The 21,018-nt window shown below is 38.6% G+C and overlaps 2 protein-coding genes across 4 annotated transcripts in view; one reads left to right on the top strand and one right to left on the bottom strand.

Annotated features, from left to right (window-relative positions):
* SNX25 (sorting nexin 25) overlaps positions 1 to 1,566 on the top strand; it is a 65,495-nt gene extending 63,929 nt beyond the window's left edge. Inside the window, exons 18-20 of one of the 2 annotated variants that reach the window (XM_063309737.1) lie at positions 47 to 147; positions 994 to 1,082; positions 1,199 to 1,566. In XM_063309737.1, coding sequence (XP_063165807.1) covers positions 47 to 147; positions 994 to 1,074 — 182 coding nt within the window. In that variant the 3' untranslated portion in view covers positions 1,075 to 1,082; positions 1,199 to 1,566. Of the gene's footprint in view, positions 1 to 46; positions 148 to 993 lie in introns of both variants that reach the window. The other variant, XM_063309736.1, reaches the window with a different exon arrangement.
* A 1,281-nt stretch (positions 1,567 to 2,847) lies between these two features.
* Positions 2,848 to 16,735, bottom strand: LRP2BP (LRP2 binding protein). 2 transcript variants are annotated; one of them, XM_063310377.1, is made up of 9 exons: positions 16,666 to 16,735; positions 14,955 to 15,105; positions 12,942 to 13,054; positions 11,572 to 11,679; positions 9,480 to 9,622; positions 8,781 to 8,886; positions 6,726 to 6,949; positions 5,170 to 5,335; positions 2,848 to 3,678 (listed from the first exon to the last, which is right to left on the bottom strand). In XM_063310377.1, the coding sequence occupies exons 2-9, from the start codon at positions 15,067 to 15,069 to the stop codon at positions 3,613 to 3,615; spliced, it is 1,041 nt and encodes a 346-aa protein (XP_063166447.1). In that variant the 5' UTR covers positions 15,070 to 15,105; positions 16,666 to 16,735; the 3' UTR covers positions 2,848 to 3,612. The 2 variants fall into 2 exon arrangements, with proteins under 2 accessions (XP_063166447.1, XP_063166446.1); XM_063310376.1 differs by lacking the exon at positions 16,666 to 16,735 and having other exon boundaries at positions 14,955 to 15,160.
* Between the last annotated feature and the right edge of the window lie 4,283 nt (positions 16,736 to 21,018).

The following is a 21,018-nucleotide window of genomic DNA, read 5'->3' as shown; positions in this document are numbered from 1 at the left end:
AAATATTAAAATCAGAACCAGGCTTTTGAAAAAATACTTCTTTCAGATACTCTCCAAAGTCTTGTTGGACAGCAAAATGCTCGCCATGGGGTAATCAAAGTGTTCAGCGCACTTCAAGAAACCAAGGCCAATAAGCATCTTCTTTATGTGAGTTTAACTCAGACTTTGTGGGTTGTTTGTTGTTTAAAATTGATCCTTTCTCATATCTTAGAAACTTCACTCTCTCTTATATTCTACTGTTCCTTAAAGTATTCATAGAACTTCTTTTTACTTGGAATGGATGAAACCTACTTAAGAGAATAAATGGAAAACTCTACAGACCTATATGAAATATGACCATGTTTCCTTCAATTTCTGTCCTCTAGCTGGATCCTAGCTGAATCAATAGAAGAGTAATGGGTTAAATTAGAGTAATTTACTAATTCTTGAGGTCTCCCCAATCATACTAGACATATTTAGAGGTGTTTGGTGTCAGTTAACACCAATGTATGATAACAATCTGGCCATCCACAATTCTAGAACCACCTGGAAAATGGGAGAATGGTGGACAGGAGATGACTGGAGACCTTGAGTACATATGTACATGTTGTGCACTTGGGGCTACACAGAATCTGAAGTGGAGCAATCCTGTCCCAGAACAGATGGTCTTCTGCCTTGTTATTAGCAGACCTTTTCATTATATTTCTCTACAGAGAATATTCAGATTGATTTTTTTTTAAGGTTGGCTTCAGACCAGGACACATGCTGGACTGGACAATAAGAGCTTTTACTGGAAGGCCTTATTCTATGGAATGTGTATACATCCAGCATTTCCCCTATTACATACCATCATCCATTCCTGTAACCTCTAAATTGGGCATTGTTGGGCCCCCAAGATGGCTCTTCGGAGGAAGTGATTTGTGCTTAGGTCCTCCAGTTTATACTGTAATGTCTGATGTGCTAATATCAATTTACAGGGGAAAAAAACCACATTTTCATCTTTTTTCCCCCTAGGTATTATTGGAAGTGCTGCTACTTGAATTGTGTCCTGAAATGCGAATTCATTTAGAGCAAGTTAAAGCAGCTCAGATTTGAATGTGCAGGTGAATTGTTAAGAAGAATGTCTGTTGGTAATAATAGACATTAAACTTATTTCCCTCTTTTCCATAGAGGGTTGATTGAAAACTTCTGAGAATTTGTATTTTTTTCTTTTTTTTAGACTTACACAAAGCAAAGCAGACTTGAAAAGAACAGATGATAGAGTAGAATACCAGCAATGTGTAGTTTCTGGCTTTTATTTAACTTGTTATATGATACAGATTGAAATGTGAATGTTAATATAAGATATAAGAAACATAAAGTATTTTAAACATTTATGAAAGGTATTTTGCTTTAGTGATATCTTAATGGATGTTGTACAGTTATTTTCTTCGCTGAGGATGCTGACTGTTCCTCTGTTTTCTTGTGTATTGAAGAGCCTTGTTGTGCAATATATGTAAAGATACTGTTTAAATTTTACTGCTTTTATTTTTACCAAAGATTTCCCATAGTTTGGAGCCTTTGTAAGCAATAAATTATAAAACTAGAGTGCACTGCTTCATAATTGTCTCTCATTACAACTTGAAAATTAGAGTGCTGTTTCAGAGAACTATATTCATTTGCTTCAACAAGGCAGACAACCAAAATTTAGTGTTATCTTGAAATACACTGTGAGTGAACCATCCTTAAGCAGCGTATACATACTGTATGTTTATCATCCTAATGAGCTGAAGTGCAGTTAAATCACTCAACCCATTTTGATATTATCCAGGGCATGTTTTCTTTAATATATCCCCTTTAAAAGGGCTATTACATCCATATCTAATTTTATGTCAAGGTTGCCAGTTTAACCATTTAAAGAACAGATACAGAGATGTTATGTTGTTGTTGGAGTAGGAATGTGTATTCTGAACTTAATTTATTAACATGGTCATACTAAAAAATAGTACAGTATTTTCAGGATCTGTTTATCTCAGATGATACTACCAACAACAGATGCAAGGAAAAGAGCCACAATGTAGCAAATATTAGACAGTTGACCTTTTATATTTGTTTAAAAAAACCCTTAATGGTTCACAAATCAAGCAAATTAACCTGTTTTTTTCAGCAGCAAGGAACTTTATGCTATGATTTTAAATACACAGATATGCAGCAATGCATATTATGGTAATTATATAATAACATTATGGTAATTATCTATCCAGTGCATAAAGACCTGAATTATAATTTACTTTTCTTCTGCAATGCATTATCTAGACATCACCATTGGTAACCTTTGTGAACCAGGGATTTCAGTGCTTACTGATTTCATTTAATTATTCAAATAGACATGGCCTAGCAGTAGAGATTGATTTAACTATATGCAAAGAATTTACCAGATATTTTTTCAGCAACTATGAAAGAATGGATATACATTAGGAAGTCAGGACTTTCAAAGGTTGTTTTAAATTTAATTTTTTTATTAATTATACACACGTGTATGCTGCTTACTCAATGTTCTTTCTAATGTGCAATGAAATATTTTTGGGGAATGGTATTTTAGGCAAACTTATTTTAGGAGTTTTATAGCAAGCAAAAATAATTATTGTGACATAAGCCTACTAATCCAGTAGCTTATGGAACTTGTTAAAACTGCATTGCCTTGGGCAGTATAGCTAACTAGCCTACATTTCTTCAAGATGACTGAAGAATTCCTGGCACTTTGACATTCACAAACTGAAAGCACTCTGATTTGACAACTCTGCCAAAAATAATCATCCAAGGTTTTCCTGTTTTATTCTTTGGGACTGTTTTTTAGCTAGAAGGTAGAATCCATATAAGCTGTGTGAAGTTACCTAATAGATTGACCACATTTTCCTGTTGTTTGTGTTCAACCTGACAGAACATTGTAAGTAAAGAATAGGTTTTCTGTATTTCTTTTGTCATCTTCAGCATCTGAAGATGTCCTGTGCAGGACTAGCTATGGTGATTTTTATCTTTACCAATGTATAAAAGGAGCTGGTGTAGGTTAATGAATATTTGGTTTGTTTTCTTTAAAGAATTCATGCTTTCTCTTTATCCCTTATCTCATACTGTATAGAAATTACCCTATTTGAAATCAATTTTGAGAAGTCCAAGAGAATTGCATTCCCTAAACCTGCTTTGCCACTCATGATTAAAGCAGAATTTGTATTTAAGGCAAGGACTAGAGATTTCCTTTTTCCTCTGAGAGGCTAGCCAGCCTTTCTCCAGAACAGCAACAAAGTCTTGAATTTTCCTCTCCTTTTAAGGAGAGAGGATCAGAAGAAATAATGTTTAAGGCAGAGTACTGACATGGCACACAGTCTTAACCGAGGACTGGTGATTGCAAATGCCTTCAGAAATGTACTCAGTGATCATCAGGTCTCAACTTTTATTATGTTAACAGAATGAAAGAATAAATTTAGAAAAGTAATAGAATTTGACCAAACATAATGGTTATAACTTTACTGAAGGAAATCCATATGCTTCACTCTAAATGAAGGATAAGGGAGATATATGAAGTTTGCTCACATTAATCATGATTAATCAAAAGCTGAATGAAAAGTGTTCCTCAGATTCAGCAAAATAATACTCTTAAATTCTCCCATGATTAGCAGTCAGCTCAAGATCAGCAGCTAAAGCAGGATCCAGTCTACATGCCTTTAAAAACAGAGAAAATATATTTTAAAAAATAAAATTGATCTTGTATGTATTGTATAAGCTCACTGTGCTAGTAGATGTTTCTTAAGGTACCTTGAGTTAAATTGCTGAACTAAAAATAATATTTTGATCTCCTTAATCGTCTTCATTTTAAAAAAAAATCTCTGACGATAAACTGATAGGGCAAAGTAGCTTCCCCGTGTAGAAAATCTATCACAGAAAAGGTTAAGCTGAACTGTTTAGACCAGTGGTTCTCAACCTTGGCAACTTTAAGATGTTTGGACTTCAACTTCCAAAATTCTGGGAGTTGAAGTCCAGACATCTTAAAGTTGCCGAAGTTGAGAAACACTGCTTTAGACGCATTAACTTCATGAACATTTTTCTTGGGATATGGTTCAACCAGAATTTGAAGTAAAATATTCCAGCAAAACAAACCCATTATTTAGATGATGATGATGATGATGATATTATAAACTGTCACTGCATTATTGCTATAGTTAAAATGAAGATAGGCAATTAGTTATGTTATTTTACATTTGTATAGGGAAAATGTCATACGAATAGCAATTATTTGTAGAGGATATTCAAATTAATTTATTCCACAGAAAACGTCCAGCCTTATCAATCAGAAGCTACTGAATTTTTTTTTTAAAAACGGAAACACAAACAATGGGCTAGGTCAAGAATAATGCTAAATTATTCTTGAGTCTCCCATGGGGGGAGATGGGCGGTGATATAAATTTAATAAAATAAACAAACAAACAAACAAACAAATAAATAAATCATAGCTCAACCTAGGTTGGCACATTCCTCCAACACAGCATCAGAAGAAATTCAAAAGCTTTTGCTTCATTTTTGAGTATCTGCAGCTTGCCATGTGGTCTGAGCTTGGTCAAAAAGTGTTAACTATAGTTAGTAGAAACAAGCCAGCTTCAGGCCATAGCTCATAAAACTATTTTGTTTCCAATAATTTTAGTTAAGATTAACAAGTGAAGCCTCCACAAACTTTAGTTAATCTAAAATGGAAGTGGAGAAGGCAGGGAGTATATGAGCTTGGGAATATGGTAGACTTACTCAGAAATTGGCATTCCTCACATTTAAGGTTGCAATGTCTCCTTCAAAACAGCGATAGCTGGCTGTAGAGTATACATGCCTTTCATAACCCCATCACTCATAAGAGTGCTGTGTCATCTGAAGCCTCTATTTAGACATTTCTATGATTATGCCTGTGCTAAGCAGTGTCTACCTTAAAGTAGGTTTTGAAAACTTTCTACACCAAGTTCAGTAAGCAAGCATCAAATGGGGTACAAACCTAACTTGTCTCTAGTAAGTCACTTTGATAATTGAATAACATTTTTACTAGTTTTTTCATATATTTAATGAACAGAGTTTAATTTTCATGGATAATTGTTTCATATATCACAAATAAGCCTAATAGTAAACTAAAAGTAAGTTCAAATCCAACTCAAAAGATAGAGCACCCCATTTTACCTTAGAATAGTATTTTTTAGCTGCTGCTAAATCTTGTTGGATTCCTAGGCCAAGCTGGAGACATCTGGCCAAGTAGAAAGAAGCCGTTGCAAGTCCTCTGCTTACGTAAAAAGGAAGGCAATCTGTTTCCTTTGCTATCTTTTCAACATTGTCATTTTCTGTTATTCTATTTGGACACGCACCACCAAGATAAAAAATAAGTAATTTCAGAACACAATGAGTAATTTCAGAAGACAAAAGAGTAACTCAAATAATTACTGAGAACATTTTTTTGCTAAAGTTTAATGGACTGCTTAATTTTGTGCAAAAATTCACAGTAGTTTATAAGTCCTAAGTTCGTGTACAGGTAGTCCTCAACTTACTAAGGCAATTGGGACCAGAATTTCCATCACTAAGTTATGTGGCCGTAAAGTGCGACTGCATCACTTAGTGACAGCAATCCCTGCAGTCCTAGTTGCTGTTGTTAACTGAATCCCATAGTCGTTAGGCAAGGCAACTTCTGCTGGCTTCCCACAATCAAAGTCAGTGGGGAAGCCTGCAGGAAGTTGCAAGTCCCAGGCTGGCAGGCAGATAAGTGGTTGCTGCTGGTTGGGGGAGGGAGCAAGGAGGTGCAGGGGAGGGTCGGTAAGGGTGCACGAGGGTGCAAGGGAGGGTTGGCGAGGGGGTGCATGAGAGGTGCAGGTCAGCGGGGGTGCGTGAGGCTGCGAGGGAGGCGTGAGGGTCAGGGAGGGTGTGAGGGGTTGCGCAAGGCATGGGTCAGGCAGGGTGCGAGGGTGCAGGTCAGGGATGATGTGTGAGAGTGCAAGGGAGACGCAGTGAGGGAAGGGAGGGTGTATCTTTTTTCTTTTCTATATTCTACTTTTTTCTTTTTCTGTTCTTTTTGCACTTTAGCTTTCTTTTTTCTTTTTCTTTTTTCCTTCTTACTTTATTTTAGCTGGGATTTTTACTCTTGTTTTAAAACTTTCAATAAAATTATATTAAAAAGGAAAGCAGGGAAGGTTGCAAATGGCGATCATGTGATTGTGGGGCGCTACAACCAGTTGTAGGTGTGAACTGGTTGCCAAGCACCCAGATTGTAATCACATAACCACTGGGATGGCCAGAACTCCGAGGATCAGTCATAACCACCATTCGTTCAGCACCATTGTAACTTTGAATGGTTGCTGAACGAATGTTCGTAGCTGAAGGACTATGTGTAACTAAGTTTTTATACAGTTATGCACCTATATTCAGACATAGTTAATGCAGTGTACAAGCATAGCAATTACTAATTGCTCATAGATAGGAAAAGGTCTTACATAAAGAATCTTTGCACCTGAGGACTTCAAAAGCTACAACAGGAGAGATTTAAAAATATTACTTATTTGTAATTAATAATAAATAATTGCTTTTAAATAATATACATATCAGCCTAACATCTGAAATACATATGCTGACCTCTTGCCAATTAGGTACAAAAGTTCAGTTGTCTACCCACATGAGTATTGGTGAATTAGATTTATGCCTCCTTTTTCCCAATTAGCTTCCCCTTGAAGAATGAACTGAAATGAATTCACCTTTTGGCAAATTCGGCCGCTTTTGTAAAAAATTTTCTTCTGTAGTAATATTCCACCAAATGGCCTTTAGCATAGACATTCCCTCGATCTGATGCCTGATTGAGGCACTCCAAAGCAGCCTTCAAGTTCTGACGTACACCATGTCCATAAAGATACATAAGCCCAAGGATGCCTTGAGATTCCAAGCTTCCATTCCCACAAGCTTCTGAATGCCAAAAGAATGCCTGTGGGAAAAAACTTTTCAAAAGTCATTTGGGCAGGGGAGGAGGGAGAGAGAGATTTTTGCTGTACTGGGAGAATCTGCACTCATCGATTGAGAGCCAAGGATTATGCTTCGAGTTTAGGATCAACCTCTAGCTACTCAGAAACACGAAGACTATCAGTCTTCAAAATGGCAGTGATATTGTATGATAATATGTAGCTGATATGCTTCAGCAGTTGCCTGTGCCATTTAGATAGGAAATAATCCTAACCATGCAGTATTCTGGAATGAGAAATGAGACAGCATAATTTCCAATTTAAAATAAACATCGTGGTGTTTATGTGCGCATTTCTACCTTCAGGCTGCCAGATATTTTGCTTAGGTTTTAAAACAACAGCGAAACATAATACATACTAAATTTTTTTAGCCAGTAGATAGACAAGATAAATCCCCCAAGAATGTTGGATCCTCCTTTTTAGATTACTAAAGCTATATCCTAAGATTCAAGTCTGATGTATGAATATATGCTAATGTTTAATTATTCAAAACAGGCCATGTTAAGGGATAAAAAATAACATTTTATGCATTGCTTTTTTTTATTCTTCTTTGTATTGCTCTCACGGTTGCTGTGGCTTGTCTATTAAAAGGTGTATTTTTGAATGTATGTTCTTTTTTCTGACCAAGGCAAGGGAGTTTGCATTAAGGGAAATAAGAAAAATGGAGTTACATACAAATATGTTTTACAAGGAAGCAAAAAGTTTGTGAAGGATGTAGTTTTAGTATATTTATAGACAACCATTACAAAAGAAACAAGGAACATCCTCAATGAAGAAAGATTAAAAGGCATGGTGCTCCTAGTTTCATAAACTAGGTCATAAACACCTTTTTAAAATATTGCATAAGCAGCCTTCAGTGTTTTTAAATTCCATCTGGATATCCATTCCCACTGATTCACCATATTCATCTACATCTCATGCTATCCAGATTTGCTAATTTCAATTTCCATAATCCCCGACTAGAATAGCCTTTGGCTAGGAGCTGGCCATTATGAAGGGATGCTAACAGGGAATTATGGGAATTGATATCCAACCAATTGGGGAATACTAGACTATATTGCCTTTGAATGCAAAAGGAAACACACTACCAGTTGTTATACTCAATTATAGTTATCTGCATCCACAAATGGATTGCAATAACCATCTTCACATTCCAGAAAAAAAATCAGATATGTAAAAAATGTTTGTAAAGAATTTGCTATATCATTACAAACAAGCCACATATAAATAAAGACTGAGATTACCCCAATTACTAATTTTATATCTTTGCCAACTTTATTTTATTTATATCTCACCTTTCATTCAGGAGCTCAAGTGGCAAACATGATATTCCCCCCTCCTTTTTTTCCTCTGCAAGAGATCCATGAGGTAGGTTGGGCTGAGAGAGCGCAACTGGGCCAAAGTCACCCAGTGAGATTCTGTGGCTGATGGTGGATTAAAACCTGAGTCCTGGTCCAACTCCTTAATCCAATGTTTCCCAAACTTTCCTTCATTACCCAAAACTGCTTATTAGAAAGTCCTTTTTACCCAATATAGGTAAAACATTTTAAGTCAATTTAATGGGTTTGTGTGTTGCTATGCAAAGAAAAAGCACTTTTACCCAATTTTGGGTAATTTGCCTAGGTTTCGGAAGCACTGTTTTAATCACTATATCACACTGGCTCTCTTCATTAGTCCTCCTCCTCGTCTAGTTGCCTCTTTTTGTCATTGTCAAATGGAAAGAGACTCCGTTTGGCCAATCCAAATACACAGTTGAATGCAGGGCTTGGAATAAAACTACCCCAAAGAGGAAGCTACCTTTTTAAGATCCTTAGGATGTCGTGCTGAATACAACATTCCAAGTGTACTCTGAGCCTTTACACTTGCTTTTGGGTTCCCATGGTCTGCAGCAATAAACCATAATCTAGAAAACAGTAGCAACAGTGATGTGATTGGATTTTTTTTTTTTTTCAGTCATAGCCATGTGGAAGCTTCTCAGATGTGGCTGGGAAACCTACACAGCTCTCCAAATACCATACAACTGTAACTGAACAGTCCGTCCCAGCATAACCACTGCTAGGGCATTTTTGGTGGTGTAGTTCAGCATCATTGGGAGGACCACAAATCCCTTATCTGTGTATTAGCATCAAATTGGAAGCATGGCCGTTACAACAAAAGGTGCTTCAGAATAGGACTTTTTATTACAAAATTATCCAGTGTCGATCATAAAGCTTAGTGGGAGCTCTAGGCAACTTCCATTTCTAAACCTCCAGTATTTTCCTGCAGTTTCTGTCCTTTTTCTTTCTACTGAAAATCCATTCAGGAAGGAAAGAGATAATAGCTGTGAAGTTATTTTAATTGATAACACACAGAGCCCTCCATCTAGAAGCACCCAAAGAAGGTATCTCAAAAAAGGGGACCTGTATGCTGAAATCATGGCTCAGACCATATTATAGCCTCATCTGCTCCAAAATTGTCAGGCTGATACGCCTGTACATAGATGAATTCTAAGGTTACCTTTCAGCTTCTTTTTCAGAAATCTCAGTCCCATGTCCTTCATAATAAGCTCGGCCAAGGTTGTAGGCAGCAGCAAATTTTAAATGTCTTGCTTTAGGGGAGTCAGAGTTGAGAATCTTCTTCATATATTCAACTCCTTTCTTCTACAGGTCAACAAAAGCAAAGAACAAGTGTATCATGTCAGCACATAAATCACTTGTGAGCAAGCAGTCCACTTGCATGTCAAACCAAGTCATGAAAGGGTCTGCTGTTTGAGATGGAATACTGCAAGACTTCATTGATGCAGATATGATGCCAGCAGCAACTTCTATTGAGATAAAACACAGGAGGTGTGCATAGCTGAGATGCTCAGTGCTTTGCAACTTGACACTGAAGTAGAACATATGTCAGAGATTTCAGCTAGAAAGCAGCAGAATCTTCAGGAGCAATTACCAAAATTAAAAGAAAGAAATCTTGTACATACAGTATGAACTCTTATATAAAAGAGTTTTCAGTTCAGAAAATTGTAATGAAGGTTGGGCCTCCAAAATTAAGCTATTGCTACCCTAAGGAAAAAACATCTTGAAGCAGCTGGGGGAAGCCTTCCCTACTGATGGCAATCTCAAACTTGCCCTCTGCCATTCCTGACTCTGAAGCTGCTAGGATTTACAGAAACCTTGGCAGATCCACCTTAAGCCTTGCGGCCTATAAGTTTTGGAGATGGAGTTGCCTCTGATGAGTTTTCATAAACCATTTGGACATTCATTTAAACTGATAGGCGCCTACAGGGATCTAAATATATTCATGAAGTCATCGCCTCTGGCATCAAGTCACAGTGAAATAGACCTCTGTTACCCAGAATCTTTGCTTTCTCCTACTGCACAAAAAATTCTGTGGAAATCCTTTTGTGGTCTCACTGCTTTTCAAGACAATGATTTTCGTAGGGGACAGAATGATGACAGAGGCATCATAGTGTCAGGACACGAGGCAACCCCTTTTTACATGTATCGTGACACTACAAAAAGGGCTGAGTGTATGGTGTGATGCCGCAATGCTGCTTTCATTACTCTGACAAAAGCAGCTAGCTCCTGCAGACGGCCACGGTTCAGGTCATGTTCTCTCTCAAACACAACCCACGTACCTCTACAAAACCCCACATGCTACAGTATTTCACAGCTCCACATTGACAATAAAGTTAGTATACACCCTAGTGTGGCTGAATGGAGCAAAACAATCTCTTTTATGGTAAGATTGTGCCATTTAAATAAGCAAATATTCAAATATTCATTTGAATAGACAATTGTTCCAACTGTAACAAACCAGTGTTTGGATCCCATCCATATTCACGAACTTAAATTTTATAGTCATCATTTATGACAGGTGGTTGCATATAAGTTTTTAATCTAACATTCACTACAATTTAATAGAAGTCTCTTCAATAAAAAAAGTTGACAAAGAAGTCATATAATTCTTTCAACTGAAGTCATGTGTTTCTTGGAAAAGAAAAACATGCCCTTGGGTTTACATTATTAAAAACTATTGCCTGCCTAGTGGTATTAAAAACTGACAACTGCATAATCTTAATCAAGGCATACATTTCTTAAACAAAAATGTTTGAAAAATACGTAATTTGAGGATCCATAGAGGAACACAACTCATTCCCTGAACAGACACAGTAGTCATGCAGAAGATTCCCACAGAGTCACATAGTTCTGTATTTTACAGATGCCATATAGGCAGTTCAGTATCTTAGAGACCTGTAGCCACCTTCCATGTTCTGCACAAAGCTATGTCGTGATCAGAAGGAAGCAATTTACAAAGTGAAGAGAAACCTTTAGGATTTCCACCACCTCGCCTTTTGCATTTCCTGTGCTTGTGTAATTAAGAAATGACTGCATTCCTAAGGACTCTGTGAGAAACATACATGCAAACAAATGCTGTATCTCTAATAATATAGAAATTCCTATATTGAATCGTATGGGATTAAAACATTTGCATAGTATCATTCCCTTTCCATTTTTCTTGTTCAAAATTTGTGCAATTGTTAAATAAACTTACGTATGTCATTTATTTATGAAAATTAATGAATATCTATCTTCTGGTTGCAACTTACAGGATTTGGTGGTGTTCCCAATCCATCGTAATACATTACACCCAACTGATATATGGACTGAAAATCTGTGTTTTGTTCAAATTGTAACAATGCATCTTCATACCATCCCTGCACCAGGCACATAGGAAATCAAATATTTAGGATTAAACCAGCTGGTAAATCTTACAGACTACTGAAGCTTTCAGAATATAATTCCTATCTAGATACTATACTCTGCATTTAAAATAATTAAAAGGGTGACTAAACATCTTAGAAATTGGAAATTAATTGCATCAAGGACAGGTAGTACTTCATCAAATTCAGTGATAGGACCTGAAATGATAGGCAAATATGTTCAGAAGAAAAATGCTTAGAAGAGAGATATTTATACCTGTTCCCTTAGATACTCAGAACATAAACAAAAGCCTAACAGCAAATAGGTTCCTGGATGGAAACCTTGCTGAAGAGTAAGTTGCTTGGATCCAAATCCTTGCATCAGCACCTGCAATAAGATATATCCATAATGTTTCTCCACTGAAGAAGACAAGTAGGAAGCTATATTGGAGAAAGTATGCTTCTTAGTACCAGGTGCTGGGGAACATTAGTAGGAGACTGTTATTGAAACCAAGCGTCCAGTCAGCCTTGGCCACTATGTGAATAGCATAGGCTAATTAGGCCATTGTTCTAATTCTACATACTTCTTATGAAATAAATGGGTGCCTCCTTGTGGGCAGGTTTGTTGACTTGGGTTTTGGCTTTTCCTTGTAAAAAAAAAGAGGAGGTGGTTGTGTAAACCCATTTTTGCTAGTGACCCTATATTCCTATTGCCAAATCAGATTGGCAACCTTGATGTTCCAGATGTTGTTGAACTGCAGCACCCAACAACCCAAGCATGACAAATGGGGAGGGGGGGCAATGCTAGGAGTTAAAAGTTTCAGTAGTATAAGTGAGTGGCCACATGTTGTCTACTCCTGACTAGAATATGGATGCATAAACTAAGAACACACATAACAGGATGCCAGGATTTTTAACCAATATTTACTGAGCAAGACATACAGGCCTGATTTACTTATTATATTAAATCAAATACAAGAATGTGTGAACCAAGCCAGTAAGATAGTTTCCTATATTCCTAATTACACTAAAATCAACTGTTTTCTCAAGTTTGAAGTTATCCTAATGTGTTGGAAATAGCAATTTCGAACTCCCCAGCCAGCAGGACCAGTGGAGTTGAGAACTGTGGGACTTGTAAATCCTACTGTTTCTGGACAGCACCAAGTGGGGAAAATAAGTTCTATAACATTGGCATCTGAAATTGTCCTTAATCCTTGCTTTTGATGCTGGCTCCCTCCAGCATTCTTTACATTCTTTTAGAAGTTGTACAGTTTCACCTCCTCAAAATAAAGTTGCCCTTTTAGAAAATATGCCAGAGGGTCTCCATCTTTGATCCGCTTTTCCAGATGTTCTTCAGCCTTTGCAAGCAGAAAACCATGACTGTAAGTTTCTGTTTAAAAATAGAAACACAACTATGGGTGTTTATGAGATAATCAGCATATAAAGCAGATGTAGAGAGACTTTTTGGACCAGAAGACTTCTTTTTCTTAATGGCTATTTGTTGAAGCTGCATGTCAGATATGGGTGGGGACAACAGCCAAGGTGGGAGGAGCTACAGATGTTATTAAAATTATGGCGCGACAATGTTAACCCAATCACACCAATATATACACACTGGATGGATATCAAGCCTACATTTCCCTCCACTCTGACTGCTGCATATCCGAGTATGAAGGACCAAATTTATATACTGAACTGGATGGTTTAATTCCTATCACTATCCTTTGGATGAGAATTAAACTCATTCCTGGTGAGGGATGGATAAACAGAAGAAGTAGCATGGGGAGGATACCAGGGGCTGGAGCTAGAGACCTGAAGATTCAGTTAAGCTGGCAGGCAGACACATCTCAGGAGTGCCATCCTGACTGTATTTTATAAAGCCATGTTAAATAGCAAAGTCCTCAGTTCTCATCTCAGTTCTCCTGATATTTTCTCCTTCAACTAGTGCTTTTCTAAAATATTATGCAGGCAAAGAAAATGGCCCCAATCCAAAAATCACTGAGCACAGCATGTAACTAACTGTGCAGATGGTTAGCAGTCAGTTTTGAGAATACTGATCATGCTGGGGAAGAAAAGGGGCACATTTCCCCTCTCCTTACTCCCTACAACTTATCAATGCTGGTTGCATTGTCTGTCAGGAGATATGCATGAAAATGCAGTCTGTCGTTCATTGTGCTGTGTGGATAACCAAGCTTGTGGGTGGGGTACTTCAGGGGGAACCTTACAAAGAATGCTTGGATTGTCTTCTCTGCATCATTGTGCCTAAACCTGTAACTTAAATGTTGTTTGAATATAAACCTGACACTGAAGAAGAAAATGAAACAAAAAGGGAATAAAGCTCTAAATGAAATTCTTTTCCTGCCAATGTTGGCAAGCAGGAGTCACTGATCCCACCAATAGTTGTTACTTGCATGTTGGAGTACAAAAAATACAGAAGCAACAATACTCCCACTCACATGCACTGTCCGTCTATTTGTTCAAGAAAGGTGTTACATAATAAATTGTGATACCGTAAGGAGGAAGTGATGCATATTCCTTTATTTTCTAAACAAATTCAATGAAATATAGTATATTTCCCCAACACAGAATCAACGCTTTGCTGAGAAGCACTGCAGTGCTATTGATACGTCTGAAACTGCAGAGCTACACGTATGGCACAGGAAGAGACAGTGGGATGCGTAGTGTGGTTTACACTGAGAGCTAAATCAGACGAATCAAATCCAACTTCCATGGTTTTATAGGTTTGTTTAACTGATGTTTATTTAAACCAGGATTTCTATCCCATATATAATAGTAAGCCAGAATTTTATGAACAGTGTTTTTGTTCTAGCTGCAAGTAATAGAAAGAGAAGAGAGAACGAAAAGTATGATTACCTGGAGCAGTGCTTCTCAACCTTGGGAGCTTGAAGATGTGTGGACTTCAACTCCCAGAATTCTGGGAGTTGAAGTCCACACATCTTCAAGCTCCCAAGGTTGAGAACCACTGACCTGGAAGATTAGCTCATTCATCTGTAGGGCGGTCAGCAACATAATCTCTCTACCTTTCTTGGCGAAGTGACTGTGGCTGCCATTTTAAAGAAGAGAACCTGCAGAGCTCTCTTCCTTTTTTTGGCAGAGGATCAGGCTACAATCATATCAGAGCTCCTGTAATCCTGTTCCTCCATTTGTTCAGGGAACAGGAGCATGACTTCTTCTAATTCAGGTACTATGAAAGTATCCCTTCACCTTATCCCAACCACAAGATGAAAAATGAAGAATTGTTAAAGCTAGAAAATATGTTCTTTTGTTACCTTCATTGGATAGCCATTTTAAACCATCCAATTCACTATTGCAGTACTTTGAAATGGACTGGAGAATGGTCTCATTGTTATATACATGAGGCAGAGGTTCACTGGTCAGCTTCATTTTTCTCTTTCACATTATTCCTGTCTGTAACAAAAACTGAGAAACACACTCAGCCTTGAGAAACGGTTATTTGCTTCTACCTTATCCCTCACTTTTCCCAGGATACGGGCCTTTCTTTTAAGACTTGCTTCTTACACTGATTTCTAAGTATACTTATTATTTATTTATTATTTTAATTTATATGGTCACCCATTTCAAATTCATGACTCTGGGCAGCTAACAGTGTTAAAATATAAAAGCATAAAAAACCAGAAAAACAAAAAACAACACGCATAGAAACAGCAGCCAGCATAAAAACAGACCCACTAATCACAAGTTAACATAGCCAATGTATGGGCTCAGCCACACCTCCTGACTCCCAGGCCTGGTGACAATCCAAGGTATGAAATACTCAGGGGTTCATTCCTTTCAGACAATTTTTTCAGCAAAATATATATTGCATTTGCTTCCATACTGACTAGTTGTTTAAAAACAGAACAGTAGGTAGCAGCAGCATAAAGAATGATGAACTGAGAAGGATATATGTATGTATATTTAAAGCTGCTGTTGAGTTTTGCTGTCTCTGGGCTTAGAACAGTATGAAGACTAAATCTGGCAGAGGCCGCAGTCCAACAGTTGACATTTTATGATGACAAATCTCTTGATCAGATATTATTTTCTTGCTGATACTGATTTAATTAATCAGTATCAAAATGAGTGTCTCACTGTAATCATGCCAATCATGTGACTTACATTTCTTGTGTCAGAAATTGGAAGAAAAGTATGTAATAGTGGTATTTATGTGATTATGTCACTGCATATGTCTCATTTTAGCATCTTCATTGTTTGCTGCTGCTCTGGAGCAAGGCAGAATAACAGCTCTGCCTTTTCAGATATTTGACGACTGCTATCATTTTTCCCTTGAATCTTCTCCACAACAAAATTTTCAAGTATTTTTTTTCCTCAGTTTCTCATTGAACTTTGTTTCCAGGGTGGTTACCTTCTTCTGAACATTTTGCAGTTACTCAATGCCCTGCCTAAAATGTTAAAATAATTCAACGTTCTAGATTAGGGCACAGAAAAAAATGGTATCTTTTCATGGTTTGGATACTTGGTGGTAATTCTCACTAGTACTGCCTTTGTTCAGCAGTTCCTAATTTGTATTATGGTGGCCACTGTTTTTATTTTGAACATATCTGAAGAAACCTTTCTTGTTCTTAACATTTTTCACCAACCATTGCTCATTTTGAGTTTTAATTTTCTGACCCAAATTCTACAATTTAGGCTACGAATATGCATTCTTTCTTGGTGCTCTGTACCTCTTTCTAACTTTTATTAATTTATTATTTATCTAATTTCTATAGCTACCCATACTTGTGGGTATAGCTTCTTACCCACAGGGCCACTGGTTGTCATCAAAAGCTTCTGAGGACAAGAGAGTGATCTGAATAAAAGAAATTATTGGGAATGGCTGCCTTGGCTTTTAATTTAGCAGCCATATTACATTGCTGGCTCATGTTCAGATTGTGATTAACTGATTGTAATAAATATGCATTATTTTTAATTATATAGTATATGACTCTACCTTGATTTTTTATTCACTGCATTACATCTCACCTCTCTTCCAGGGGCTCAAGGCTCTTCCCAGTGTAGTCAGATGCTTTTAATTATGTATCACTGGAACAAAAAGGAGGAAACTTCTTGACTTCCAAACTTTTGACTGCAGAAAAGTTCTCATATTACAAGAAGATTTTTTAGAAGGAGCAGTAGTGGAGGAAAAACAAACCTAGCAGTTCTGCCAATTTCACATTAACTTTATTACTGGTCCTTGTGTATCTCCATAGTGATTCCAAAAGCTATTTTTCATGAAGCCTACTTATTCTTCTGTCCATATATTATGTTTCCATTCAAAATGCATGACATACTACTCACCTGTAATTGACTGATAAGATCTCCCTGTGAGAGCAGAGTACAACCCTACATGACCTTTATACCCACAAGGGTAAGCTGAGAGTCAACATAGTCCGATGGGGTACTCCATCAGACTAGAGACCTACGCCTGTGGTGAAAGGCATCTGTGCAAAACTCCTCCTATTCTGTCCTTTGTTAGAGGAAGATAGTTGCCAGACCTTGCTGAGGCCAATTCACAAGTACTGCATGCATACAATAGTGGGAAGAAAGATAACTTAATAAATGGAAACCAGAAATGCCCAGAACGGTGGTCAATGTTTCAAACCTATCTGGTTCTTTCATTCCATGAAACGTGTTTTGTTCTCACCTGGGCCACTTCCTATCACCAAGGTGCTGGCCCAGTCTCAGGAGGAAGCGGTTTCACTTTTCTTGGCCCCATTATAATGGGAACAAGTGTCCCTAAAGCACATGGTGATGATGGCAATATTTTTATCTTGCCTTTTTAATATATACAGTATATATTTGGTCAACTCAAGGTAACGAACATACCTAATCCTCTTACCTCCTCTTTTCCCCACAACAACCCTGTGAGGTGGGTCCAAACTGGCTCTAGGGCACCAACACCAGCCCCTGCGCATCTGATCCACTTTTGGGGTCACCATCCTCCCACCTGCCCCACTATGATGGACCATGTGATGGTGACCATTTGTGCCATTATTTATTTATTTAATTAATTTTTATCCTGCCTTTATTATTTTTATAAACAACTCAAGGCAGAGAACATACCTATTACTCCTTCCTCCTCCTCTTTTCCCCACAACAACCCTGTGAGGTGGGTTGGGCTGAGAGAGAGGGACTGGCCCAAGGTCACCCAGCCGGCTTTCATGCCTAAGGCAGAACTAGAACTCACAGCCTCCCGGTTTCTAGCCCGTTGCCTTAACCACTAGACCAAACCGGCTTGCCCACCCGTGGACAGGCCCGCAACTAGGGTCTGTGTCACCCGGGAAAACACTGATTCCGCGCTCATTTTGGCGCCCCCCCCCAGTGCGGCGCCAGGGGCACATGCCCCGGTTGCCCCCCCCCCCAGTCGCGGCCCTGCTCGTGGACCCCCCGCAGGGGACCCTTCGACCGTGCTGGACCAGCTCTCAAAATCCCCAGGCAACGTGGCCTTTGGAGATGTGGCCCAACCTAGCTGGAGGACAAAAGGATGGGGAAGAAGACCTCCAGAGCAACCGCGTCAGGGTATTTCTGTACTTTGGTGCCCGTGATGCCCACCCTCTCCGCTCCAGAGTTCTCCTAAGGGCAGTAAAATGATTAAGACCTGGCTGGGCCCCCTGACCGTGTACAAAGTGCTTTCCCACCTCCATCAAAGCTGTTCAACGAATTAGGGATTAGGACACCGCAGCAGTTAACGTTCTGGCTCTCGCTTTTTAAAGCCCTCTTGACAATCGTTACTCGGAAATGTACTATTGCTGACAAAAGCGGCAGGACAGAGGAAAAAAAGAAGAGAGGGGGAGAAAAGAGGGATGAGCCCGCCCGATTCAGTTCCCATGGATTGTGACTCACTGAATTCACCCGCGGTGCCCATTGCGAATTGCGCCCTCCCGCGTAAAGTGGCAGACAGCCAAGATACCGGCCTCGCGGCAATCACGCGTCGCGTAGCAACGCCTGCACCAAGCGTCCCCCAAAGGCCCACCCCTCCCAACGTCCCGCCTCCTTCTCTTTCCCGGCCGCGGGAAAGAGGAACAATGAATGCGCGCGGACCGGCAAGGAGGCGGGGCGAAGAAAGGCATGGAACGCTGGCCAGCGGGGCGTTCTCAGTCTGATCAACTGGGGACCTGAGTGGAGGAGGCTGTAGTTCTCGAGCAGTGTTTGTCAACGTTGCCAACTTTAAGATGTGTGGACTTCAACTTCTGGCTGAGGAATTCTGGGAGTTGAAGTCCACATACCTTAAAGTATATTTCAAAGTACTGCGGTAGTGAATTGGATGGTTTAAAATGGCTATCCAATGAAGGTAACAAAAGAACATATTTTCTAGCTTTAACAATTCTTCATTTTTCATCTTGTGATTGGGATAAGGTGAAGGGATACTTTCATAGTACCTGAATTAGAAGAAGTCATGCTCCTGTTCCCTGAACAAATGGAGGAACAGGATTACAGGAGCTCTGATATGATTGTAGCCTGATCCTCTGCCAAAAAAAGGAAGAGAGCTCTGCAGGTTCTCTTCTTTAAAATGGCAGCCACAGTCACTTCGCCAAGAAAGGTAGAGAGATTATGTTGCTGACCGCCCTACAGATGAATGAGCTAATCTTCCAGGTCAGTGCTTCTCAACCTTGGGAGCTTGAAGATGTGTGGAGTTGAAGTCCACACATCTTCAAGCTCCCAAGGTTGAGAAACACTGTACTAACCAATAGGAAAACTTAGCTGGGGAAGTGACGGTACCAGAAACATTAATGGGAAATGATCACGTAATGCTGGTCTTCTTGATTTTAAGGGGCAGTAAACTGAGTGTAGTCAAACACACCTTGAACATCAAATAAGCAGATTTTGATAAACTTAGAATAAGGATTAATAGAATTCCATGTTAGGAAAAGCCAATGAACAAGATGGATGGGAGTTTCTAAAAAGGGAGTTTGCAAACACTTCCAGTGAGTGTTTGTGTGACGGGGGAGGAAGATAGCAGAAGAAAGTGGCTAGACAATACGCTTAGTGAAAATCTGGAAGTCACAATGAACATATATAGGAAACCAGAAAGAGGAACAGAGCATGAAAAAAGAGGAACAACATGAAGAAAGAGTGCATATTTATAGTCTAGAATTGTAGACTTTACATCAGACAAGTTAAAGCTCAAAATGAGCTAAAGTTAGTGAAGAATGCGAAGAACAACAAACTTTTTTTCAGATATGTTCAAAACAGAAACAAGAGGACAGAAATTATATTCTAGCTCCTCACTGAAGATGGCAATGGAATAATCAGTAACAAAATTACTCAACCCCTTCTTTGACTAAGTCTGTTTTGAGAAAAGAATATGCTTTCCACTGGGCAACTGAGAAGAGCTAGTTGAAAGTTTCCACCTTGAGCCTGTTAGAGGGAATAATTATTGACCTTGAATGAGTTCAGACTAGATGTGTATGAATCTGGAGAACAGCATAGTGGTCATTAAAAATCAGCACGGTTTTATCGAGAACAAATCACATTTTGCTTTGATTGGGTAACTTCCTTAATAGATTGTGGGAACACATCTAGATTTCAGCAAAGCATTTGACGAGATATTCTACATTAGCAAGTTAGATGAGTATGGCTGGATGACATATCTATTAAGTAGACCCATTGCTGGCTTGAAAAAGAGTGCTTACCAATGGTGCGTCATCTAGAATGATGAGGGATGCCACAGGGGTCAGTCCTAGGGCAAGTACTCACACATTTTAATTAAAAGCTTATGGAAAGAGATGGAAGGCACTGAAGAAGCAATACTTTATCAAATTTGTAGATGACACGAAGTGGGGTGTAATAGCTATAGAGTAGAAGGCAATAAAAATTGAACATGATTTTTATACGATAAAGAAATGGGTTGAAATAACAGACTGAAATTTGATACAGACAGATGAGAAGTCCTTCACTTAGGAAAATCAAATACGTATGTATGGGATAGTGGTTCCCTGACTTGGTATTAATATATGTGAAAACAATTTTGGAGGAATTATAGATTATCACCAACTGTTCAGGTATGATTCCAAGATTCTTTTCATCTCTTTGTGAAAGACAAATTGGGATAGGTGCAAAAAAGGACAACATTGGATTGGAAGCTATCTTACGAGAAGAGACTAAGGGAGAGGTGTATGTTTAGCCTTGAAAAAAGATGATGGGTGGGGGGAGAGATAGAATAGCACTACTCAGGTACCTGAGGAGGCAGCACACAGAAGATTAACATCTGTACTCCATCATCCCAGAGTGACAGAGATGATATTACAGGATTCTGGCAGATTGTTACAAAAACTTCCTAACAAAGTATTTCAATAGAGAAACAAATTGCTGAGGAAGGTGTAAGTATCTTGATCT

The sequence above is a fragment of the Candoia aspera genome, chromosome 8 (assembly GCF_035149785.1).
Source record: "Candoia aspera isolate rCanAsp1 chromosome 8, rCanAsp1.hap2, whole genome shotgun sequence".
NCBI lineage: Eukaryota > Metazoa > Chordata > Lepidosauria > Squamata > Boidae > Candoia > Candoia aspera.
The sequence above is the reverse complement of the archived record's forward strand: the minus strand, read 5'-3'. Positions and strand labels throughout refer to the sequence as shown.

Excerpts from the sequence above, each read along its gene's own strand:
- LRP2BP (XM_063310377.1), bottom strand. The coding sequence starts at position 15,069 with ATGAAGCTGACCAGTGAACCTCTGCCTCATGTATATAACAATGAGACC. Across the intron at positions 8,887-9,479 it reads TCTGAAAAAGAAGCTGAAAG|ATTATGGTTTATTGCTGCAG; the intron begins GTAACCTTAGAA and ends ACTGTTTTCTAG. Across the intron at positions 6,950-8,780 it reads ATCCTAAGGATCTTAAAAAG|GCATTCTTTTGGCATTCAGA; the intron begins GTAGCTTCCTCT and ends TTTTTCCCACAG.